At 38.5% G+C, this 27,398-nt stretch overlaps 1 protein-coding gene across 1 annotated transcript in view; it reads left to right on the top strand.

Annotated features, from left to right (window-relative positions):
* The first annotated feature begins 7,913 nt into the window (after positions 1–7,913).
* The window catches only part of PDSS2 (decaprenyl diphosphate synthase subunit 2), a 184,043-nt gene continuing 164,558 nt past the window's right edge, over positions 7,914–27,398 (top strand). Inside the window, exon 1 of the mRNA XM_081141589.1 lies at positions 7,914–8,500. Coding sequence (XP_080997715.1) covers positions 8,208–8,500 — 293 coding nt within the window. The 5' untranslated portion in view covers positions 7,914–8,207. The remainder of the gene's footprint in view (positions 8,501–27,398) is intronic.

The following is a 27,398-nucleotide window of genomic DNA, read 5'->3' as shown; positions in this document are numbered from 1 at the left end:
TTCATAAAATAAAAACATTTTGGTATTTAACTGGACCCAAGAGATCATCTACCTTTGTTTTATAGATATGTAACTTTAAACTCAGAAGTGTTAATGACTAGCCTATGGCCATACAGGACAGAGCTGTAAAGCCCAGACAGCTGACCATTTTGTAATGTTGTCTGTGTTCAAGTAAAAACCTTCTCAGCAGATTTTTTTCCTGCATTCCAAGTTCCTGAAAGAAAATTTTTTGTTGGAAAGAGCCTTTGTAAAAGAAAAGGGCCAACTTTTAATTGAGCTAATCCTAGTGTGAAATTAACTAGCAGCATTGCTGGTCAATTCCACTTTGCTGCCCTGTAGGGTGACAAACTAGGAAAAAAGGAGTGTTGGTCTTGGTCCTTTCCTCCCTAACTATGGCTGTTTTAGGTCAAACACTGAGAACGTTGGAAGGAGATGGCAAGAAAGTACTATTGTGAACATGGAAAGTGAGGATCTGAGAAGGGATGACCTAAATATTAAACCCAAAAGGAAATTACAATGAATAATTTTAGTCATAGATGCTTCCCTACATCATCTTTGGGAGCTAATGTGCAAAATGGGAAGGACATTTAGCAATCTTCCTCGTGATGAGGGAAATGCTGATCTATATTGTAATGAAATTCCATTTTACACCCATTTGCTGAAAATTTTAAGAAGTCTGACAATATTAGGTGTTGAGAGGGTTTGATCAACAGAATCTCTTGTAAATGGCTGGTGGAAGTGTAAAGCCATGTTGGAAAGCTCTTTGCCATCTATTCAAGTTGAATATTACAACCCAGTGATTCCAGTGCTAGACATAACTCTTGGAGGTATTTGTAAATCTGTTCATGGAAACATTGTTGTAATAGAAAAAAATCCAGAAGCAATCCAAATGTCCATTGACAGGAGAATGGATAGTGTGGAATATTCACCCAATGGATGTGTTAAAGCAGTCAATACAAATGAGCTACCACTATTCACAAGAAAATTGGTGAATCTCAGCAAAATAATATTGAGTAAATAAAAAAGTAAAGAAAATTACATCTAGCATGTATCGTCTTTTTTAAGTTAAAAATAACAAACTACCTTTTAGAATTACATATATTGTTGCAAGGGCCGGTTTGGCTCAGTGATTAGAGTGTTGGCCCATTGACTGAAGGGTTCTGGGTTCAATTCTGGCCCAAGGGCATGTACCTTGGTTGCAGGCTCCCCCCAGTCGGGGTGAGAGCAGCAGGCAACCAACTGATGTGTTTCTCTCTCCCTCTCTCTCTCCCTTCCACTCTCTCTGAAAAAGCAATGGAAAAAAAAAAAATCCTCAGGTGAGGATTAAAATAAAAGAAAAAAGAAATACATATATTGTTATTAAACTGTGTTTTTGAAAAATCATGGCCAATGATAAATATAAGAATCAGGACAACTTTAGGTTGAGAAAATAAGAATGGGATGAAGACAGGCCACACAGACAGACATAAGCTGTTGTCCATATTCTAGTTCTTGTGTTGGTGGCAGGTTCACTGTATGTTTTATTTTATGCAAAGATTAATAGATAATTGTATTAGTTATTTATAGCAGCATAACAAATCATCCCATACTTTGTGACTCCTCTCAGATCAAGTAAGGGGAGAGAGAAAGAGAGAGAGAGAGGACCTTGGAAGCCACAATGTCTTTTATAAAACTAATATAGGAACATGACACACCATCATCGCTGATGGATGCTATTGGTTGCACAAACCAACCTTGAGACAGTGTGGAGGGGAACCACGCAGGGTGCGACCCCCAGAAGGCAGGGGGCATTACAATGAATGACCATCTTGGGTACTATCTTGGAGGCTGCCTACCCCCATAATAAAACAGAAAAGAACAACTCATGGACCAGTTATGCAAGTGTGTCAGAAGCAGTTACGTGTGCCTGAGGTTGGAAAACAAGTGCATTCAGGTTCTGAAGACAAGATACGGGGGGGGGGGGGGGGGTTGAGATAAGTCTGAGCTTTTTTTTTTTTAAGCCACGTTTATTCATTATTGACTTCAGAGAGAGGAAGGGAGAGGGAGAGAGAGAGAGAGAAACATCAGTGATGAGAGAGGGAATCAAACTGCGATCTCCTGGATCCGAGGTCGATGCTCAACCCCTGAGCCAAGCCCAGCCGGGCGAGTCTGAGCTTCAGTTCCACCACCATGTTCCAGGTTTATGACTTTGGGCGAGTCATTTTATTTCCTTCCATTTGTAAAGAAAAAGGGATGAGGATATTTACTTTAAAAAAATTTTTTTATTATGAAAATATTCAAACATACACAAAATAGTGCAGTATAATGAATACCATGTACCCATCATCCAGGAACTTTCTAGATTTAGCACACCCGCTTCATCTATTTTCCCTCTAAAGTCTTAAAGCGAACCCCTGACATTGCATTATTTTATTCCTATACACTTTAGTATGTATTGCTTAAAAATATGCATATTTTATAGACTTACACATAAAATTAATGATTTCTTTGCAATATCTCATATATCAAAACTATAATTCAAATTTATTTACTTGTCTCAGAATTTATGTTTTACAGGTAAATTTGTTAGAATCAGGATCCAAACAAGGCCCACACATTACACTTAGTCTGTTATGCCTCCCAAAATCTTTCAATCTCGAGAAGTCCTTCCACTCACTCCTGTCTTCTCCCTTCGTCTAGTTAAAGAAATCCAGTCAGTTGGCTTGTAGAATCTGATATGCTGCACTGGCCTGTTTGCTTCTTTGTGAAGCTATTTCACTTGTTTTGTTCCCTTCTATGTCTCCATGGGAGTTAGTACTAAGGACCTTATGAGATTTAGATTCAGCTACTTTGGCAAAAATATTTCATAGGTGGTTCTGTGTACTTCATAATGCACATCAGGAGGCACATCTGTGTAGACTCCCCACTTCTAGTGATGCTGAGTTTCATTAGTGACTGCAGGTGGTTATCAGCCCAAGGCTTCGTTTGCAAAGTTCCCCATCAGCCTTTCACCTATTGACCACTGTTGCCTGAATTGGCTATTTCATAAGGCATCAAAATATGGTGGTTTCCTAATCCTATCTTTTTTCCTCCTTTATTACAGGGCATTATTTTATAAAGAAGAACTTTCCCTCATCAGCCTGGGCCATCTGGTTAGTCCATCAGAAGAGACTTGTCCCCTGCCTCACGTCCTCTCAGCTGCCTCTTACCACAGCCATTGCTGAAGCAGCCTGCTTTCTGCAGTTGTAACCTAAAGCGCCTCTTCTCATATGTGCTGTGCACACCTCATGTTTTGCCCCTGAGTTCCCTTAACTCCACAAGGGTGGGATATCTGCCTAGCACTTAAATGACAGCTTAGAAGTGTCAGGGGGCTAAGGCCCCAAGTGGGAAATTTGGACCAGTGGGAGCTGGGAGCTGGGAACTGGTAAATAACTGTTCCTCTCTTGCATCAAGCTGACAATTATGAGGGATATATTCTACATGGGAAGTCAAAGAGTCCCAGAAGACTCAAAGCCTTATTGCCCACAGTGATGACTAACTTGAGAACACTCTTGTATTGACTTTCCCCGTTTCGCTCTCGTCATTCACTGCCGTTTCCTGAGATGGCTGTCCAAAATAAACTACCTAAAAGTAAGCCCTTGTCTCAGGTTCAGCTTTCAAGAGTGTAAGCCAAGCTAAAACACCACTAAATATAATTCATACAGGAAAGGCAGGATAAATGCTCAATTCTTTCATTATATTGCAAATATTCACAGTATTGCCCTAGGTATGCCCAATAATGAACTCAAGGATTTATATGTCACCAATGAATTTCGATCAGTTGAAGTTCTTACCCTTTTTTCATGTTCAGATCGTCCCCTTTTCAGGCAGTGGGAGCTTTTTTATGCTGATCCCTTTGCCCTTTTGGCCTGTCTCATTAGACTTTAGTAAGTTCCTTGATTTCTGGCAAAACGGTGTTTCAGGCTCATCGTGAACATTTTTTTGCCCAGGACCTGATAGCTGCCATTCCTCCAAAGAGTCTCATTCCTTTTAATAAGGAATGATGTACTGAAAGTACAATATGAATGCTAAAGATTGCAACAAAATTACTATTACTTCTAGGTATTTTCATGGGACAAAGCAAGTGTGTTTCTTTTTTTTAATAAATGTGTAATTTTCTTATTGGAATATTAGAAACATATTTTTTAAAAGAAAAAATCAAATTTCTACTAGCAATAAAACTACTGAATGAAGTTTAAGATTTCTTTGTAGGTCTATTTATCCTGAGAACACATTCCACTATGTATATTCACTATGTACAGGGAAAACAGTATTTTCTAAAGTCAGTGCATTGTTTACTTGGTGTGTCTATGCCACCAACTTAATATAGAGTTAGCTCATTTGCTTCAGTTGTTTTCAAATTTCAGGAATTAAATTTTTCTTTTGAATTTAAAATTGCTTATGTAAAATATGTACATGATTCTAAAGTCAAAACTATATAGTCAAGGTATATTTAGAATAGTCTGTTTCCATGCCTGTCCCTTCTACCCATGTCCTCCCATCCCAAAGATATGCAAATGTATATTCATAGTTCACCTATCTTACAAAAAATGCATACTATACTGTTCTGCACCTTCGTTTTGTTTTTCAACACATATTCTGGAGATCATTCCACATCATTTTAAAGAGATGGCCCTCATTCTTTTTCAGAGTTGCACAGTGTGTTTCATTGTAGGGCTTTACCCCAATTTATTCAACCAGACACCTATTTGTGGTTATTTGGTTTGTTTTCAATCCTTTGCTATTACAAATAACACTGCAGTGAATAACCTTGTGCATAAGTCATTTTGTATTTTGGGATTTCTAGGTCAAAAGGTAAATATATATGTAATTTTTCTAGGGGTTATCAAATTCCCTTCCATAGATGCTATGCAACATTTTACGTTCTCATTGGCAATATGTGTTCTTCCTGTTCTCCGCAGTCTGCCAACCCAGTAGGTGGTCAGACTTTTGGATTTTTGCTAATCTGATTACTTGCCTCCTTTTATCATTCTGCCCCAAGATATACCTGACACTTTCATCTGCTTTTGGAATAACTCTCTTAGCATGAACAATAGGTGATTGTGTTGAGGGTGATAGGAGGGTGGCTGCAGTGTCCCTATCTATTTCCACTCACCTAATCATGAAAAGGCCAAAGTCCAAGCATACACCATCCTTGTTAAGACATTGTGTTTCCAAAGGCTGGTTCAGGTTTCCAGCCAATAAAAAAATTAAAAAAAGAGAGAGACACCAAGTATGACCTCATTTCTTTCTAAGGTGAGCAGAATGTAGAGAGAACAGTAAATGAAGTCTATTGCTACTTTACCAGCTTCAGGATACTGAGAAAGATGGAGGAGGAACATCTTTTGTCAGCTTGCTGTCTCCAGAACAACCCTAATGCCAAGCAGAAATGTCCCTGTGTATGGCTGAAGGTTTCCAGATGGTGGAATGACCACTCTTTAATCTGCAGGGCTGCCCACATCCAGGACCTTTTCTTTTGCTGCTTTGTAAAATAAATGTCATAGATGGAAATTATTTTTTTCTTTAGCTTCTCCCATTTCCCTGTATCCTCATGGGCGATTCTGCCCCCCAGGGGACATTTTGGCAATGTCCTGAAACAAATCTGGTTGTCACAACTTGGAGGGGTACTGCTGGAATCTAGTGAGAAGAGGCCAGGGATGTTGCTAAACATCCTACCAGGCACAAAAAAGCTCTCCCTACCACACACACAACAATGAATTATCTGGTCCAAAATGTCAGTAAAGCCAAGGTTGAGAAACCCTGCTGTATTCTTTATGTACACATTCACAGATATCCTCAAAATGACTGTAGTCAGTGGGAGAGGAAGGGCAGAACCACAGATATGCCCTCTCCCTGCTCCTCGGAAAGTCACCAGCAATTCAGAAATCTCTTTAGTCAAAGAGACTCTAAGGAGTTATATATTTATCTGCAAGATTAAAGAACAAATACCATTTTAACCTTCTAAAAACTGATTATCATTAGGTATAATGCAACCTTTTAACTGTAAGTATAAAGGAAAGTGCTGATTATTTAAAATAAATGGGACCAAGAGTGCCATGAATTAAAAAAAAAAAAACTTGGTTAATAGAGTATGACCAGAGAATAATGCGCTTGGCTTCTGTGGAGAAATGAAAGTACATGCTGTGAATTGGTATTAAGGAAATTGCATGAAAAGTTAGTCTTGAGGTACCGTGATTCCGAAGAAACAGCCTCAGGTGCACGATATATCACATTCAGGCTTTATCTCTCCTGGTTTTTTCATGACTTCTTTCACCTTGGATAACCCAGCTCAGGCCTTGGAACATTTTGGAATGGGAAGGTATCTCACTCTCCACGTTTATTTTCATCTAGAACAGACCTGAATTTTATTGCCAGGAGTTTATCTCTTTCAAAGGAATTATTTTTGAACTTTAGTTTCCCTTACTTATTTTGTGGGCACAGACTGTGTTTAATACTTATGAGCATAACTCACTTTATCTAAAATGTATCCTGAAGAGTTATGTCTAAACTGAATGTTTGGCAATAAAATAGGATTTTTAAATCACAAGGGAAATTTGTCATTCAAAGGGAGTCTGAGGCTAAACCTTTTATAGAGAAAAGCATCTTTTTTGCAAAGTGAATAATTATTCTTTATTTTGCCCCTTTTTTAAGTCCGATTTTTTAATGGAGCCTAAGTCTAGTCCAGTATTATTCACGGTGCTAATTTAAAATATATCAATCATGAATTTGAAAGGATTATGAAAGTTGAAGAGAGTTTTGCAAGCTATTTTTAAGAGTGTAAAACTGCATAATACATCCTTTATTATTAACAAGGGTTTTAACACTTGTTTGGGATAATAAGGAAGAATGCTAGGCATACTTGAAAAAACAACAGGCAGCATTACAGAAATGATAACCACACTGACAGCAATAAGGGAAAATGGTTTGGTAACCTGTTCTTTTGAGAGGCTGTAATGTAGCTATGAGCTTGGATTTAGAAACCAGACTGTCTGGGGTCACATCCCCGCCTAGTGTGGCCTTAGGCAACTTACAGGACTCGGCTGTGCCTCAGTTTCCTCATATAAAACACGGAGAACACTGATATTACCTACCTAATGGGGCTGTTTTGAGGGTTATGCGGACGAATACATGAGCTATAATACAGTACTGGGGTCAGTGGTAGTTCTGAATCCTGGATGGTGAGCTCTTCTAAAGAGGCGCCTCTCCGCATCCTTGCGGGAGGTATGGCTGCTTCTGCTGAGCTGTCCAAAGGGGTTAAAGGAGCCTCAGCGAGGCGGCCAGTGAAGCGGACAAGGACAGAGGACATTCCTTAGGAAAAAGAACCCTTTCGGCCGGGCCACGCCACCTTCCTTCTGTCTGGTTGGAGCTGAGGGCCCGAGAGCTCAGACCCACGCATGAACTTTGCATCCCCACCACCGACGGGCCACAGCTCCTGAAGGCCCGCAGCCCCGGGGGCCGCCATCACGCCGGCCCAAGGCCACTGCCAGGGGCTGGTGACCGACAGCTCCGAGGGGCTTTCCAGGGCGGGCGGCCGACGCCCTTCTCTCGCGGCGGGGTGGGCGCTGCAAAAAAACACCCTCGTTCAGTCACACAAAGTTTTACGTGTGCCCACTCTGTGCTGGGCGCCGGGAATGCTCCGATGAATGACACTCGGCTTGGGCTCCAGGCGCTGCAGCGACACCAGGAATCCACCCCGACGTTCCCACAACCCTCGACCTCCGCGGGCCAGGGCCAGGGCCAGGGCCAGGGCCAGGGGGTGGGAGGAGCTGAGGCTGTCACCCAACCGCATCTTCCGGGCTTCACCTCCAGAGCCCCACCCCCTCGGGGCTTTCACGGCTGTGCCGTAAAGCAGGGGGCAATCTTAGCTCCAGAACGGCCCGCCTCGGTCTTTACGGCAGGCCGCATTCCCCGCCTCTAAATATGGCGTCCCCCACGAGGGAATGGGCCGCGGTTTTCACCCCAGCAGGCCGGGGGCAGTGCTGAGCTAGGGCAGTTATCTGTCTAGACTAGGCTACAGAAAGCTGCCGTTAAAGTTCATTTCTGGTCACAGCTCCAGGAACCCGCGCGCCTCTGAGGGTCAGGACTCTCCGCTTCCTTCTAGTCCCTGCAAGTTCCTCCTCTGCCCCTGGTTGGTTTCCCCGCTCCACCTCCAGAGACCCTGAAGGCCCTGACACTCCCAGACTCAAACTATGAGCCTTCCGCAACTGCTGTTGCGCGTGCCCGGTTATCTCCAGGCCTCGGGACCCCCGCGTCTCCTGCGGTGGTCCCCGTCCCTCGGCCCCGTCCCGGTGGGCTCCTGGCGTGGCCAGTCCTCCAAGTCCCCGGCCTACTGGAATCAAGTGGTATCGGAGGCGGAGAAGATCGTGGGCTATCCCACGTCCTTCATGAGCCTCCGCTGCCTCCTGAGCGACGAGCTCAGCAACATCGCTATGCAGGTGCGGAAGCTGGTGGGGACGCAGCACCCTCTGCTTACCACGGCCAGGTGAGCTCCTCCTGCCCCCGCACACGCGCGCGCACTCGAGTCCCTTTTTCCAACCGACGCACCGTTCCCGCCTCCCTCAGGCTGGCCCCCTGCTTGTCTCTTTTTACCTCCTCCGTTCCTCAGCCCTCCTGGACATTGGGTGATGTCTCTTCTCTAGTCCGCTCACCTTAACATTCTAACTCTCTGCTCAGTTGAGCGGATAAGTGGGTGGGTTTTTTGTTTTTGGTGGTTTTAACAAACCCGTGTATGCTTTTTGCGTTTTTGCTGGATTGAGGATGAAGATGCCTCAGTGGTTAGTGGAGGAACTGAGTGGGGACGTGAGTTTGAGTCACTTGCTAGAAACGATCTTTAAAAAGTGGGATGGATTCATTTTCAATTCTGTACTATTTAAGAGGTCACCTCTAGAAAGAATGGGGAGGGGAGATAGGCTGAAGGTAGATAGTTCTTTTCAACGGGTGCCTCAGGCTTGAAGTAGGAATTTATCCAGTCAGTAGTCATTATCCTCTTGGGATTTTTATCACTTATGCTGGACTACTTTGAAGCCTCCCATTAGGATTTTAAGGACCACAACTCTTGCTTCCACTTAAAATAAAAACACACCACCATACCTTTTTATTTGTAAATAATTTCAAACTACTGAAAAGTTGCAAGAATAAAAATAATACAGTGAACACACCTGTATATCCTTTCATCAGATTCACCTATAATGTATATACAAATACTATTCACATGTATAGGTAAAACATATATACACACATACACATATATATTTTTCCTGAATCATTTGAGGGTAGATTGTATATATCATGGTCATTTACTCCTAAATACTTTATTGTGCATTTCCTAAGCATAGAAATATTATTGACATAATTATGTTACAGTAATCAACTTAGGAATATTTAATGTTGGTACAGTACTTTTATTTAATCTATCATAGATATTCCAATTTTGTTAATCTACCTAATAATTCCCTTTATAAAAGCATTCTTTCCTCTTCTAGTACAGGATCCAGTCTAAGATCAGCTATTGCAGTTGTCATGTCTCTTTAGTCTCCTTCAATCTTGAGGAACATTTCCACAGCTCTTCTTTGCTTTTATGACTAGAGCAGTTCTCTAATGGGGCAGTTTTGCCCCCTAGGGAACATTTGGCAGTGTATGGAGATCTTGTCACAACTGGGGTATGTTACTGGCATTTAGTGGATAAAGGCCAGGGGATGCTGTTAAACACCCTACAATGCCCAGGGCAGTCCCTAACAATGAAAAATTATGTGCCCTAATGTCAGTAGTGCCAAAGTGTTGAAACCCTGGGTGAAAATTATCTCTTTTTATGTTTTTTTTAATTAAATTTTTACTTTGAGATAATTGTAGATCAATTGTGGTTGGAAGAAATAATACAGAGAGATCCAGTGTACCAGTTAGCTAGTTTTTCCAGTGGTAACATCTTGCACAACTAGAGTACAATATCACAAGCAAAATATTGACATTTATACAGTCAAGATGCAGAACATTTCCATCTCTACGAGGATTCCTCACATTGTTCTTTTATAGCCACCCCCACTTCCTTTGCCCATCCTCTTGCTTTAATTTTCTGAGACACTTGTAATTTCTTTGTTGCTACAAAAGTTACCAAATAGCAATAGTAGAGTGATTTTATTTCTTGGCATCATTCCCAGTTATCAAGAATGTAATCTTATGAGTGGGCTAAACTTGTCCTATAGCTGGAATGTTAGTTCTCAAAAAAATTCTATATAATAAACACTCAACACACACACACATATTAAAGCTTAATAAGGGAACTAATGAGTTTATCATCCAATTTAAGAACTATAACTTTACCAGTCCTCTTGAAGCTGAATTACTCCCGGGCCCATCTTCCTGACCCCAAGTATACTGAATTTTGTGTTTATTTTTCCTTCTTAAAATTGCATGAGTGTTTCCCTAAATAATAACAGGTTTAATTTTTCATCTTTTTGAAATTTATTAATATGGTAGTTTATTGCATATAGTCTGTTATGACTTGCTCTTTTAATTCATCATCGTTTCTAAGATTCATCTATGTTGTGTTTAACTGGACTTCATTCATTTTTCACTGGTGTATAAAATCCTATTGGTGAATACGCCAGTCTTTTTTCAGTCAGCTTTTGGGTTGTTTGCATTTTTTGGTCTTATGAAAAATACTGCTGTGAGTATTCTTGCATGTGTATCCTGGTGTACTTGTCTTGAGAGAATAGGTATAGGAATATATGCACATGTTCAGCTTTAGTAGGTAATACCAAATTGTTTTCTAGAGTGGTTGTACCAGTTTACACTCTCATGAGCAGTGTCTAAACTCAAGTTACTCCATGTCCTCACAACACCAGAATAATAAGGTATCTTTTTTTTTTTCTTTTAAAAAAATATATCTTTATTGATTTCAGAGAGAGGAAAGGAGAGGGAGAGAGAGAGAAACATCAATGATGAGAGAGTGATTGATCGGCTGCCTCCTGCATAACTGGGAATTGAGCCCGCAACCCGGACATGTGCCCTGACCTGGAATCGAACCCCAATCACCTGGATCCTAGGTTGATGCTCAACCGCTGAGCCACGCCTAGCTGGGCAGAGGTGTCTTAATTTTTGCTAATCAAGTAGTGTGTGGATGTGTGTGTGATAGGAATGGTAGTGTTAGCATTGGGAGTTGTAATAGCATATTACATTGTGCATATTGCAGTCTCTGTAATAAAGCACTGAAGTGAAAAGGGCAGAACTAAAAAGAGCCTTATTAATATGTATATTCTAAGAGTTCCAATTCATCTTGTTAATTGCCAAACTATCAGATGGGGTCTTGGAGAAGATTTCTTCTGAGGCCACCAGAAACACAAGGCTGATAGCTTTGAAACTTTCCTGATTGTAGCCTACCCTGCATACCTAGTTCCATACTACAGTGAAAGAATTGGAGAGGAACAAAATAAGTTCCAGCAAAGCTGTTGCAGTAACATCTATGAATTGCTTTATTTTGTAAGGAAAGAAAGCTAATCTACATATAGTTTTATTACATGCAGATAGTGTGTGTTGCAAGTTATTTAAAGTTCACTCACAGGTACCTGATGAGCAAAAACTTTTAGGGAGGTATGTATACAGGGTGGGGCAAAAATAGGTTGTTTGTATGGAAAATAATACAATAATTAATAAATAATAATACAAGAATAAACTGTTCTTTGTATTCACAACTGTAAACGTACCTTTGCCCCATCCTGTATATCTATATACACTATGTACAGATAGGCATTTGATCCATAGGGTAGGCAGATTGTGATTATTGTAAATTGTAGCTAAAAACAGCATTGGGCAGCTATGTTATTTCACATACTACGCATCTTACTTTGTTGAGATCTTGACAGCAAAGCATTGCTAATTAAGGAGGAAGATGCTCTCAGCATATTAGCAAAAGGACACAGATTCCTTGTTGTTGATACATTTAGGACCATAGGAAACCAGGTTTGGTAATTTTTTTACAGTCCCATTTTATATTTTGAGTTTCTAGTATTTACATAAGTCAATGTTCTAACCCATCTGATCATTTTACTTTTTTGGATAAATCTACATAGTATTTAGGGATGAGTCATGTCTAGTAGCCCTAAAATTTAGATGAATGGTGACATTTTTGGCAAACAGCAGGAGACAAAAAGGAAATCACCATAAGTCATTATTTACTACCTTCTCTTTCTTTACCTAAACCATCTTATCAAGAACAGGGAAAAGAGCCTAGAACTGTACTCTTTAACAGTTTAATTCAGAATTGAGATTAAATTTAAAATCGAGATTTGGTAAAATAATGATCTTGTTACTAGGAACAATGTAGAAATTAGGTAATTTTTTACCCTTATTCTTCTAGGTTTTTTAGGATCTCTCTGTTGTAAGCCCCAATTAGATAAATAATCCTCAATTAATTAAGTCAATGTTTATTGAAGCTTATGGAGGAATATAAAGAAATACAAAACATGGCTTCCCTTAATGAGTAGATATTTTGTTGGACACCAGTATATAGGGTTGGGCAAAAGTAGGTGTACAGTTGTCCATATGGGAAATAATGCAATAATTAATAAGTAATTATACAAGAATAAACTGTTTCAAGTACTCACAACTGTACACCTACTTTTGCCCCACCCCGTATTTATAAATATCTGACAGAAGTAAGTAAATGATTTGTGGCTAATGAGTAGTAGAGACATATTAGCTATTACATTTAAAGAGACTACAGTGGCCTGGAATAGTACATAACCTTCATAAAGAAATTGGGATGTCATTAGAGATGATGGGTAGAATTTACATAGGTAATATTTTAAGGTGATGATAGTATATTACATATTTTTTCCTTCATTATTTTTTCTTGATTATTTTTTCTCCTTTCTTCCTCAGGCTGTCATACCTCTACAAGGTATAGGGAGGACCTTAAAAGCAAGGATAAGCAGTGAATAAAGTAAAATGAGCAGAATGAATGGAGCTAGAATAGCTAAAATCATGTTAAGAAGAAGAAGAAGAAAGGGGGAGGAATCATTTTACCTAATACTGTCTTGTATAGAGCTTCCTTGATCGAGACAGTGTGGTATTAGCAGAGGAACAGAAAAGACAGATTGATGGGACAGAATAGAAAACCCAGAAATTGATCAACACAAACATACCCAGTTGATTTTTGACAAAGGTGCAAAAGCAGTTCAGTGGAGGAAGAATAGTCTTTTCAACAAATTCATACAATGAAATGCTACTCAACAATGAAAAGAAATGAACTATTCACACAACAACTTGGATGAATCTCAAAAGAATTGTCCTGATTGAAAAAAGTCAGTTTCATTCCTTAAAAAATTAAAAATAGAATTACCATATGACCCAACAGTTCCACTTCTGGATATACATCCAAAAGAGTTGAAAGCATGTCTCAAAGAGATATTCGTTCACCCATATTCTTAGCAGCCTTATTCACAATAGCCAAGAGGTGGAAGCGACCCAGATGTCCATCAGTAGATCAATGGATAAACAAAATGTGATATATACATATAATGGAATATTACCCAGCCTTAAAAAGGAAGGAAATTCTGGTACATTTTACAACATGGATGAATCTTAAGAACCTGATGCTAAGTGAAATAAGCCAGTCATAAAAAGACAAATACTGTATGATTCCATTTATATGAGTTATTTCCAGTAGTCATATTCAGAGAAAGTAAAATGGTGGTTGTCAGGAGCTGGAAGGAGGGGGAAATCGGGGAGTTGTTGTTTTTAATAGTTAAAGAGTTTCAGTTTTACAAGGTGAAAAAGTTCTGGAGATTGGCTGCACAACATTGTGAATATACTTAAAACTGTATAGTTAAAAATGGTTAATATGGTAAATGTTATATGTATTTTACCACAATTAAAGAAAAACACAATCTCAGAAGTTTGTATACTTGTATGATTCCATTTATACAACATTCTTAAAGTGACAAAACTATAGAGATGGAGAACAGATGAGTGGTTGCCAGAATCAGGGACAGTCTGGGGAGCAGGGGGTAATGTAAATACAGAAGAGCTTTTTTGTGGTGATGGAACAGTTTGGTACCTTGATTGGGATCGTGGTTACATGAATCTGTCCATGGGATAAAGTTGCACAGAATTGTATACACCTTCTCACACAAATAAATGCAGTTGAACAAAATGATGAAAATGGAATAAGCGCTGTAATTTTGTTAACACTAATATACCTATGTTATTTTTTTTTGTTTTAATATTGTACTACAGCTATATATTGGTAGAAACTGGATGAAGGATATATAGGACTCTTTTTTAATACTATTTTTGCAACTTTCTGTGAGTCTATAATTATTTCATTATTTTGGAAAACTAAAAAATCACTTTGAATTGAGAGAGAAAAAAATGAATGAACGAATGAACAAACAGAAAGCCTGGGAGACAGGAGACCTATATGTTCTAGTTTCATCTGTCAGTAGGGAATAGTGTGACCCTAGGAAGTTATCCCATCTCGCTGGGCTTTAGTTCCTAAGCAATGAAGTAAGGAGTTTGACTAAATGATTTCCAAAGGTGTTGCCAATTCTAGACTAGCGTAGAAGTTAGTGTTGTAACCGAATATGGCAAGTAAGGAAGCCATCATCACTTCTCAAGGAGGAAATGAGCAGATTGAGGGCAATATGGTGATACAAATCTATAGTCCTTTCCCTACTATTTAAAACTCCTAAAAGCTCATAAGACAATGTTTTTTCAGACTCATAAACCTGACCCAAACTGATGAGATTATTTATAGTCTTTCTTTATTCCACTTAATGTGAATATTCTTGCATTTTGCTGCAGAAATATTAATGTGTTTGATTACAGGGTACTGCCCCATATCCTGCTGGAGTGCTGGGTAAAATGCATCTTCCTAAAATAAAAAATTTTAAATTTGGAAAGACATTTTGTTTCAGGGACTTTGGGTGAGGGATTGTGGACCTATCCAGGTGGGACAGTGGTATGTAGGATGCAGTCGAAACCCAGCTATGTGATGTAAATTGTTAGAGTGGGAGAAGCTGAAGGTGGTGACAGTTCATCAACCCCCACTTCTTCCCAGTACAACTTGCACCCTATGGTTCATTATTCTCTTGCTAATTAAATGTACTTGTATAAAATATACATTTTTATTTCTAATCACTTAAATTTCTATATAAATAGTTATTTTTAAGTACTTTTAGCTTTTATAAATTCACATCATGTACTATCTACTGTAAAGAATTTAATGCTTTTAATACGTATGGCGAACACTTAATTGTTCTAAAGGTAATGACTAATACTTTTTATATATAATTGATTAAATTTTGTTGCTTAAACAGCTGATTTTATTGAGCAATGTGGCTTTATTTGTTTTAATTGATTAATCTTGACAGAGTTGGCTCTTAGGATTAAATTTTTGTTTAAAGACTGTCTTTTTACTTTTGCCTTCAAAACACTGATCTGTATTTCAGTTTTTGATAGATGGGATTAATTTAGTATGCATTTACTGGGGATAAATTATGACATTTAGTCTCTCTCTTAGAGGGTATTGATTCCTTGGTAAAGACTTTTTGTTCCTGACTGAGTTCACTACAGTACTTGGCTACTAAAAAAAATTATTAGTTTTTTCTGCATGGTAAAATTCTTCAGAGCTCTTTGAATTTATTATTAGAAATTTAATTTTAGTCTCCCATGTTTATGAAAGACCCTTTCTAGATTCAGTTCTGTAATTACTGACGGAAAACCTACATTACTTATGAAGGACTTTTTCTTGGATGACTAGGAGAAAATTATACATTTTAATTCATTCCACAAATATTTGAGGTGCTCTGGGCACGAGGTGTACAAACAAGAGTAAGACATAGTTGGTGCCCTTCAGGAATTCATGAGAGGCAGTATAGTGAGCATGAGTTCTGGAATCAGACTGTTTCGATTCATATCCTGGTTGTAGCACTACCAAGCCCTGTGATCTCAGGCAATTTACTTAACCTCTCTGTACCTTAGTTTCCTCATTTGTAAAATGAGGATAATGATAGTACCTACGTCTTAGGGTTTTGCGAGGATTAAATGGGCAAATATAGACAAGGTGCTTAGACTAGTACCTGCCACACAAAGTATCCAAATGTTAGCTATTATTATTATTATTATAAATTCATTTTAATGAATTAGAATAATAGATTATTTCTGCAATTTCACCTCCCATTTCAGAGGCACCATTTTTTATGCCTGTTGGTAGGAGTATGCTTTCCTTGGACACAAACACTTTTAGCAGCTCCCAGTCTTAGAGACAGGAAACAAAATGTTGAGAGGTCATTAGTTGTTGTTGTGAGAAGTGTCACATCCAGTACCCAGTTGGAAGAGGGCTGGATCAGCTGATAAACTGCATTTCACAGCAACAGCCTACTCTCGCAACATGGTAACTCCCAGCTGGACCCTTGTCTGTTGTCATAGGCTGTTTCACCATTTTGTGGACCTGGCTGCTTCTGCGAGATGGCAAGGGTACATGTTAAGAATTAGAGAAGCCCTTGGTCGCCAGCGAATTGAATAACTTTTGCTGGGAAGTGGTTTTATTCATGAGAGGCACTGTCGAGTCTCATGTTAGCACACAGGTAAGTCCACAGATGGTAGTGTTGGTAAAAGCATGACAGGAAATCATATCCAAACTCAGAATAAATGTCTCTTCTGAAGACATGTATGTCTCCCAACTGGTCCTGGAAGATTCTCCCCTCACTCTTGACACAAGAAATAGATTGGTAAGGGGCACACCACAATTATTAATAATCATGTTAGTGGCTCTTGTTACCAGGGGTAAGGATACCTCGCCTCTCCAGAGTGAAAATGGTCACTGAGTCCATCCCTTATGAGGTAAATGGTTTGTCGGAAGGAGTATATCATATTGGGACACTTAGCAGTGACAGCCATCAGGTTAGCCTTGGTGGGAGGAAATCCCTACAGTTGAGCATAAGCATAGGCACCATTACCTGCCACCACTATTGCTTTGTCAAGTGCTGACTTGACTAGACAAGGAGAATGGCTCACTTTGTCAGTGACAGTCAACCTGTGTATCTTCTCATTAAGAGCCTCTTCTAAGTCTTGGTAATTTTGTTTAGAAGTCATGTGGAATGCAGATATTCTCAGGTGTTGGTCCCATTCCCAGACATTTTATCCAAATATCCCTTCTCCAAACCAATCAAGAGGCTTGGGTATTTTCCTTTCATCAGCTCATAATTACCTGAGTAAATGGCCAGAGGTCCATTTGGGGGAAAAATCTTTCACAAGGGATTTGGCCTCCTCTTCGTTCAAGAACTTTGGGTGTTGAATTTGAGTGAGAGGCTACAACTCTCTACTGTAGTGTCTCAGATAGGTCTCTGTTCACTAGACCTGGAGTTGTTTGTTTTTGGTTATTTAAATCAAAACATGTCTCAGTGGAATGCCTGTTGATTTGAATTCTTGGGTCTGATTAATTAAATGTATACAGGGATTTCTGCCTAGCACAACAAAGCCTGAGATTACCTAATATCCCCATACCCACCTTGCTGCCTGTTAGAATCACCATGCCCACTTTGCTTCTGGAAGTTAAGTGCTACCACCTGGATCTAGCTTCCCCTGGACATCTCCCATTGCTTTCTGAGTTCAGGGAATCTATTTCATTTGTAGTCCCTCCCACCGGTATCCTTAGCCCTGGTAACAAGAGCCACTAACATGATTATTAATAATTGTGGTGTGCCCCTTACCAATCTATTTCTTGTGTCAAGAGTGAGGGGAGAATCTTCCAGGACCAGTTGGGAGACATGCTAAGAGCAGTATGTTATATGAATAAAAGTTTTATATAGTTTGTGTAGAGAAAAGTGGGGAGAGAATAGCATCTTCACCATAGGCTTCCCTTATTCCAAAGAACCTACCCAGACTGCCAGAACCACTTTCATATTGGGAATCACAATTTAGTTTGAGTCAAGTGCCATCATCTGTCATAGTAAATTAATGCCAATTTGAGTAAGTTTTGTGTTCAGTTTGTAACTTTATTTATTTTAGTTGTATAAGAACTATAACCATTGTGTGTTTATAATTTTTATATTCATAGATATTTAAATAGTATTTTAATAAAAATCATTTAAAGCAAGAATGGATGGGTGAAATTTTACCCTTTAAAAATGTTCCATATGTTCATATGTTACTCATGTCTGAGGAATACTGATTAGTCTTAATTCTTGGCCCAGTTATTAAGGATAAACTGATCATAGGTTTTTAAGAGCTATAGTACTTAATTCTTTGTGCATAGAGTCTAGCAAATTAGGATTCAGATACCCACATCTGTCTTTTCATATTGCTCATTACTACTGTATTTCCAACTGCTTTTCATTGATACTGTATTCTGTAATTGTCCCTTTATTATTCTGTAGGATTCAGAATTTTCGTGTGTGTGTGTGTGTGTGTGTGTGTGTGTGTGTGTGTGTGTGTGTGTTAAACACCTTATGGTAAGTATTTTTTTGTTGCTCTTTAGGTAACAAAAAAATATTCACCTGTACTTCTGGAGAGTTTAATGAATGTTTTTTCTAAAAATAACTACCCTAGAGTAGGTTTTAAAAATGGGTACTAGGAGATTAAAGATGGTGGCGGACTGAGTGGAAGCTACATTGACATTCTCCTGGGACCAAACTGGAATTACAAATAAAATATAGAAGAACCATCCTGAATAATAAACTGCAGCTGAAGATGAGCTGGAGAGCACCCTCATAACCAAGGAGGAAAAGTGGAGACTGCATCAAGACTGGTAGGAAGTGCGGAGGTGTGTGAGGGCTAGCTAGGCCCCCACAGGCAGCAGCTGAAGTTCTGAAGGGATATCTCAGCTGTGGGGGGTTTCCACTGAGGACTCTGGGGACTAAATCTCAGGCTGGGCTTCCTAGCCAAGAGCACCAGAACTGAGAAAGGTGCCCACATTACATCTGGCTGTGAAAAGCAGTAGGGTTTCTGTCTGCCAGGGAGAAGTGGCTGGAAATGCAGGCATCCTCCAAAAGAGCCAACACACAAAGTTTTGTGTGCAGCCACTCACCTTGGGCTCCAGCAGAGGGAGGGCAGAGTGGACTGGAGCTGTGCAAGGAGAATCTGGGGCTCTGGGCTCTGGAGATAGAGCTCAGAGGGCACCCCTCTGGATTCCTGTGCTGAGTCATCCCCCCTTACTGCAGAAGACATCTTTCTCAGGCAGACAATTTGCTGCTTTTGCGTGGGGGAAGGGGAAGCAATTGCCCCACCCTGTTGGAAAACCTCTCGCCCTACCCAGAGAGTTTCTACAGCCTGAGGCTTATTAAGAGACTGATAACAACCAGCCACCGCACTCTGTGGAGTTTCTACAGCCTGAGACTCATTAGGAGAATCAGATTAATCAGCCTGCAGACGAAGACAGACCTCAGAGTGCTTTGAGTCTTTGCCTGATCTGCTTCTGGACCCAGGCCTTGGAAAAGCAGACTTTGGTGTGCATCTTGGTCCTGTCCAACCACACCTAGCCCAGCAGAGGAGACCTCAAGCTGAGGGTGATTGATAGCTCCAAACAGTGTACTCAGGGCCAGTCACAAACTGCATCTCACATTGCCCTGCACCAGAGACCCTCCAAAAAGACCGAGAGTCCTAGCAGATCCACCTAATACATAGAAACAAATCCAAACAGGCAGCCAACATGGGGAGACAAAAAAACAAGCCCCAGATGAAAGAACAAGAGAAGTCTCCAGAAAAAGAGCTAAATGAAATGGAGATAAGCAATTTCTCAGATGCAGAGTTCAGAATACTTACTGTAAGGATGTTCAACAGCATGAAAAAAAGACATAGAAACTATGAAGGAAATTAAGAATGATATAGCAGAAATAAAGAATACATTGGTAAGAATAAACAAGATTAGAGGAAGCTGAGGATTGGATCAGCAAATTAGAAGACGGGGTAGAAACAATCAGAGATCCAAAAAGAAAAAACAATTAAAAAACAGTAGGACAGTTTAAGGGAGCTGTGGGACAACATGAAATATCCACATTATAGGAGTACCAAAGAGGTTGAAGGTAAGCAAGGATTAGAGAATCTGTTTGAAGAAATAATGGCAGAAAACTTCCCTAACCTGGTCAAAGAAAAAGTCACACAAGTTCAGGAGGCACAGAGAGTCCCAAGCAAGAATCCAAAGAGGCCCACACCCAGATACATCATAATTAAAATGCCAAGAATCCAAGACAAAGAATATTAAAGGCAGCTAGAGGAAAGCAATCTGTTACCTACAAAGGAGCCCCCATAAGACGGTCAGCTGACTTCTCATCAGAAACTCTACAGGCCAGAAGGGAATGGCATGAAGTATTCAAGGTAATGCAAAAGAAGGATCTGAAACCAAGATTAATCTATCCAGCAAGACTATCATTCAAGATAGATGGTGAAATAAAGAGCTTCCCAGACAAAACAAGGCTAAAGGAGTTTATTACCACCAAACCAGCATTGCAGGATCTGTTAAAGGAACTGATGTAATTAGAAGTAGAAGTAGAGAGAAAGAAACATAGGCATAAAGAATTAAAATGGCAGTAGATAAGTATATCAATAATAACCTTAAATGTAAATGGATTAAATGCTCCAATAAAAAGATATAGGGTCACTGAATGGATAAGAAAACATGACCCAGCCCGGCCAGGCGTGGCTCAGCGGTTGAGCGTCGACCTAGGATCCAAGCGATCGGGGTTCGATTCCCAGTCAGGGCACATCCCTGGGTTGCGGGCTTGATCAGTGACTCTCTCATCATCGATGTTTCTATCTCTCTCTCTCTCCCCCTCCTTTCCTCTCTCTGAAATCAATAAAGATATATTTAAAAAAAAGAAAAAAAAAGAAAACATGACCCAAATATATGCTGTCTACAAGAGACCCACCTCAAAATAAAAGACTCACAGAGGATGGGAGTGAAGGGATGGATAAAAATTTTCCATCCAAATGGAAATTGAAAAAAAAAGCTGGGGTTGCAATACTCATATCAGACAAAATAGACCTCACAATGAAGACCGTACGGAGAGACAAGAAAGGTCACTACATAATACTAAAGGGATAGATCCAACAAGAGGATATAACTCTGATAAACATATATGCTCCCAGTACAGGAGCACCTAAATTTATAAAAAAACTTCTGGAGGACTTTGAGAGATCAACAGCAAGACAGTCATACTAGGGGACTTTAACACCCCACTGATTTCACTGGATAGATCTTCCAGACAAAAAATCAACAAGGAAACAGTGACCCTAAATGACACCCTGGATCAGATGGATTTAATTGACATTTACAGAACATTCCACCCCAATGCTGCAGAATATATATTCTTCTCAAGTTCACATCAGTAGATGAGTGGATAAAAAAGCCGTGGTACATTTACACCATGGAATACTGTGCAGCTGTGAAAAAAAAGGATCACTTATCCTTTGGGACAGCATGGAGGGAACTGGAGAGTATTATGCTTAGTGAAATAAGCCAGTCAGAGAAAGACAAGTGCCACATGATCTTACTCATATGTAGAATGTAATAAACAAAATAAATTGATGAATAAAATAGATCCAGAGACATAGAAGCATGGAACAGACTGAGTGATCTCAGAGGGAAGGTGGGGGTGGGGAGAGATTAATCAAAGAACTTACATGCCTATAAGCATAATCCATGAACACAGACATTGTTATGGGGAAGGCCTGGGGGTGGGGTGGATGCAGGATGAAGGGGATCAATGGAGGTAAAAAGGGGACATCTGTAATACTTACAACAATAAAGATAAATTTTTAAAAAATGGGTATTAGATGTTAACCATTCAGATAGCTGTTTCTGATTTAATACTTATTCAAAGTTCTAGATACACAGCTTCAGTTTACAGAGTGCAGCTGGATTTGCTTTTCTTCCTATGACTCACCAAAGATTTCTCAAAGCCTTTCATTTTTTTTCTATTTTTATGTACTGAAACTTCTTTTTAACAAATATTTTTTAAATAGCCTTAAAAATTACCATTCTCTCAGAATCATCTTGGAAGGTTATTTCATTTGCTCCAAAGATTTTTTTAAACAGACTGAATTGGTCTTATTTTCAGAATTGTGAGGCTAGTGAATATTATATTATTCTCTGAAAGCCTAGTAGTTTTTTATTTTTAAACTTTAATAATTTGCATGAACACATTCTTTATAGTGTTTAATAATTATAGGGGCTTTGTGACAGGTGCTTTCTATATCTTAAATGATTGATTAAATTTATTTTATCCTCAGAATGAAAATGCCTTCATGAATCTTCTATTAACATTTCTCTCTAAGTTTAGGCTATTTCTTTTTTGTTATTCTATATTTAAAGGAATACCACTTAGTTTCACAGGACTAATGCTATAGTTATACAAAACACTTATTAAAAGCATCTTCTTATAGTGTGATTGTTTTTAAGTATTATTTCTTTTCTCACATACTTTTTATTATGTAGTACCCATGATTAAAAACAAGTGTGGCCCGGCTGGCGTTGCTCAGTGGTTAAGCATTGACCTGTGAACCAGGAGGTCACGGTTCAATTCCTAGTCAGGGGAAATGCCTGGGTTGCAGGCTCAATCCCCAGCAGACAAAACAAGGCTAAAGGAGTTTATTACCACCAAACCAGCATTGTAGGAACTGTTAAAGGAACTGCTGTAATTAGAAGTAAAAATAGAGAGAAAGAGAAACAGGCATAAAGAATTAAAATGGCAGTAGATGCTCGGCCGGGCGTGGCTCAGCAGTTGAGCATCGACCTAGGATCCAGAGATCGGGATTCAATTCCCGGTCAGGGCACATGCCCCGGTTGCGGGCTGCAGCCGATCAATGACTCTCTCATCATTGATGTTTCTATCTCTCTGTCCCTCTCCCTTCCTCTCTCTGAAATCAATAAAGATATATTTTAAAAATAAAAAAATAAAAATAAATAAAATGGCAGTAGATAAGTATGTATCAGTAATTACCTTAAATGTAAATGGATTAAGTACTCCAATAAAAAGGTATTGGGTGGCTGAATGGATAAGAAAACATGACCCAAATATATGCTGTCTACGAGAGACCCATCTCAAAACAAAAGATGCAACCTGTCATTGACATCATCATTGATGTTTCTCTGTCTCTCTTCCTCTCCCTTCCTCTCTCTGAAATCAATTAAAAACCATATTTTTTAAAAATCCTTTAAAAAAATTAAAAACAAGTGTGAACATATGACAATAGAATATGTATGGTACAACTTTATGATTACATAGAAGGGAACTCTAGAAGTGAACACTGAGAAGTTGGTCCTGGCCCCAGCACTTAATTTTTTATTTTTTAATATATCTGTATTGATTTCAGAGAGAGGAAGGGGGAGAGAGAGAGATAGAAACATCAATGATGAGAGAGTCATTGATCGGCTACAGCCCGCAACCCGGGCATGTGCCCTGACCGGGAATCGAACCCTGATCGCCTGGATCCTAGGTTGATGCTCAACCGCTGAGCCACGCCTGGCTGGGCCCCAGCACTTAATTTTAAAAATACTTATACCTGGTTAACTTAAGAAAAAAACTGGGGTGGAGTTTTTCCATCCTAGATGATTTTCTACTATTCCATAGGATGAGTTAAAACCTCAACACTTAGCTATTATTTCTCCTCCCAACCCCCATCTTACAGGGACAGAACTACAATTGAGGATAAAGATAGAGGCTTTGAAGGTCATTGTCTTCTCTTTGTCTCCCTGCAGCAAAACTCCTTTAAACATGTGAAAAAATAATAAAACTAAATTTTTACCTTTGGTTCATGTTATTCAAAGTAAAACAACCATCACTTAACAAGAAATAAGCTACCTTTATTGGAGAATATTCTAAGGGAAAACTTGAAAGCAGAACCCTTGTGCGCTAATGAATTGCTTTCCTTTTAAAGCAAAGGAACAACTCACTGGTCTCAGACCTCAGTATACCCAAACTTCGCACTCATGATTTGAGAAAGCCATATAAATTCAAAGATATTTTTTACCAATCATTTGAATTCTATCTATCCAAGAGCATTTTCCAGTGCCAGAAAAGTTTTATGACTAGGGGTCCATTCTTTTAAGGATATTTATACTGCCTAAGTAACTCCAGATGTTTTGCTTTGGTTTTTGGTTAAGGGGTGAGGCAGGAGGGCAGAAATCAAAATGAGGGCCCTCCCAACTAGAAATGTTTGTTGTTCCATCCTAGATGAGCCCTTTCTTATATTTCTGCTTGGAAGTTCCAGAATTTAAACTATGACACTCATGCGTAATGCCAGAATATGAGGATATAGATAGGATTTTTACTAAAAAAAAAAAAAAAAAAAAGTTTACGGATAGCTTACATCTAAATTATTTTTACAAATCACAATCATATGAAACAAGGATTGCTTCCTACATTTGTAATTAACTTGCCAACAGTATGAAGCACTATTTGGAGACTATTTTTTATAGAGGAGCAAATTATGGAATGACAGATTGTACTTTTTGCAAAAGTTGTACACCTGCTGATTAAAATTTGTTCTCACATTCTGTCTAAATCTATAATGTCTTAAAGTTAATATATCTTTACACTGTATGTTAGATGACAAAAATTTTAGAACATTCTGAACATTCCCTGGTGCACTGCACGGACTCATAAGGGATTTGATGTTGCTCTTCCCTCTGTCTTCATGAAGGTGTATACTAATTGTGGGGAAGATTTTCAAATGGAAGGTTGCAACAGCTTAATCCATTCCTAACAAATGTTTAAGTAGGAAAAGTGTCCCTACCTAATTTTAATTTATCCCGCTATACTTTAAGTGCATTTTTTTCTTTCTCTGTCTTTAGAAAGAGTTGATTACTTCCTTCCACCATAATGTTCTATGCTGTGAGAATAATATGTAAGATAAATATCATGATCTAATTAAAGTAATGACTAAGGCAAAGGTAGAAAAGGGCAAAATCCTTTGGTTAGGAAAGGTTTTACTCCATTCAATTCAATTCTGTGAGAACTTATTAAAGGCTTTCTGTGTGTCAAGAATATGCCCAGCAATAGGAATATAAAAACAAAACTAATCTCTTTAAAAAAATTTACAGTCCTAGAAATACTTACACTTAAGTCAGAGGTTCACCAAAGTGATTATATTTTTCTAAAGATTATGTTAAGGAAGATATTATCATTCTTGTCATTGTATTCTTTTACCCTTTTTTCCTGTACATCTTTCCTTTATTTATTGTAGAGTATATACTTGTCAGTATGTTTTAATAAACTATTAAAAAATATCTAAATCTATACTCATTGCCATTTATAATTAGATATAAATAGAGATGTAGAGATTATAAGCTTCATGGTGAATGGGCACACATAGCCCTTGGCTTGCATGGATTGTTTTTTAAAGCAAATCTGGTCAAATTTTGTTTATTTTTAGACTAGAAATGAATGACATCTTTTCAAGAACCTAGAGGAATCATAAAGAAAAAGCAAATGTTGCTGTATCTGGCAGAGGAGTTTTATTTTTTCTGTGAAACAAAAAAGCAAGTAGGGTTTTTAGCTTATAATTTATAAAAATCTCTAATTGAAAAGAGACTTCTTTAATATGTGTTATTTGATTATTTTAAATTTTTATTTTATTTTTATATAAAACATGTCCCTGTCAGACAATACAGAAGTTTATTTTTAAAGTACCCATAATCTTACCACTCAGAGATAGCTAGTATTAATATTTTAATATATAGGTTACAAGACTATAAAAATGAGTTTGCCCCATGTGTGTATTTTTTTTATACCTTTCTCTTGTAGTAGTGTATGGAGAACTGTTTTTAATAGTAGATAAACATAAATTTTTTTTTTTGTTAATCCTCTCTCAAGGATATTTTTTCCTTTGAGTTTTATAGAGAGTGGAAGGGAGGAGAGAGGGGGAGGGAAAAGGAGAGAGATAAATAGCAGTGTGGATGAATAGCAGTTGGTTGCTTCCTTTGTGTGCCCTGCCCAGGGCCAGAGATTGAACCTGCAACCCAGGCATGTGCCCTTGACCAAGAATCAAACCCAAGACCTGGTGCATGGGGCTGATGCTCCAGCCATTGAGCCACACCAGCCGGGTGATAAACATAATTTTTGATAGCTGCATGATATTCCATTGTATGGATATACCAAATATAATTTATTATCTTTTATTGGAATTTTCCCCCTAAATTCTTCACTGTTGTATGTCATTGCACACTTATTTCCTTAGGACAAATTTCTAAAAGTTTAATTTTGGGGAATAAGAGTATGTATATTTTCTTTTAAAATTTTTTTCACATTGTAATTTCTATCCACTGTATGTGGGAGTGCCTGTTTTTCCTTGTTCTTGCTAATCTTGGATATTGACAATTTTTGCCAGTTTGATAGGTGCTAAACATATCTTCTTTTATGTTGAAAAAATTTTAATACTAGTGATTGAGTCTTTTTCTTAGGCTTTTTAGGCCAGTGTTATTCTTTTTTGAGTTTGTTGTTCGTTGCATTATCACCTTGTCACTGACATACACATAAGAACTCTGGATAGTCAGGATTTTACTTGTTCTCAAAACGTACTTTTTCCCTATTTTAAATTTTATTAAGGCTTTTTGCTGAACAGATTTTTTTTTTTATCTTTTCATTTTGAAATAATTATAGATTCACAAGAAGTTACAAAAATAGTACAGTGACGTCCTTTGTCCCTGTTATCGAGCTTTCTTCAATGGCAACATCTTGCATATCTGTGGAACATTATTAAAACCAGAAAATTTACATTGGTGTAGTACTGTTAACTAAACTACAGGTATTATTTGGATTTTTACAATTTTTACATGCATTTATTTGGGTGGGTGTGTCCTATAAACTTTAATCATGTGTATAGATTTGTGTAACTACCACAATGAAGATATAGAATTGTTTCATCATCATGCAGACACTTCCTAGGGTTAACCCTTTATAGTCTCATCCTCACCTCTTTCCTAACCCTGGGCATCCATTGATCTGTTCTCTACCTCTATATGTTTGTCACTTTGAAATGGAATCATATAGTATCCAACATTTCGAGGTTGGCTATTTTCACTCAGCAGAATGTCTTTGTGATCCACCTAAGTTGTTGTATGTGTCAATAGTTTATTCCCTTTTATTGTTAATTAATATTGCATTGTCTGAATGCACCATAGTTAATTTATGCACTTAACCATAAAGCCCGAGTTTGAGCTATTACAAAGTTGCCGTGAATATTCATGTATTGGTTTTTATGTGAACATAAGTTTTCATTTCTCTAAGATAAATGCTCAGGAGTGTGATTGTTAGAATGTATGATAAATATATGTTTAATTTTATAAGAAACTGCCAAATTGTTTTCCAGAATAGCTGTACTAGTTTACGTTTCCACCAGCAATGTGTGAGAAATCCAGTTCCTCCACATCTTGCTAGCATTTGGCA

The sequence above is a fragment of the Miniopterus schreibersii genome (genome assembly GCF_964146895.1).
Source record: "Miniopterus schreibersii genome assembly, chromosome: 6".
Lineage (NCBI taxonomy): Eukaryota > Metazoa > Chordata > Mammalia > Chiroptera > Miniopteridae > Miniopterus > Miniopterus schreibersii.
Note: the sequence above shows the minus strand (reverse complement) of the source record. Positions and strands in the feature narration are given on the sequence as shown.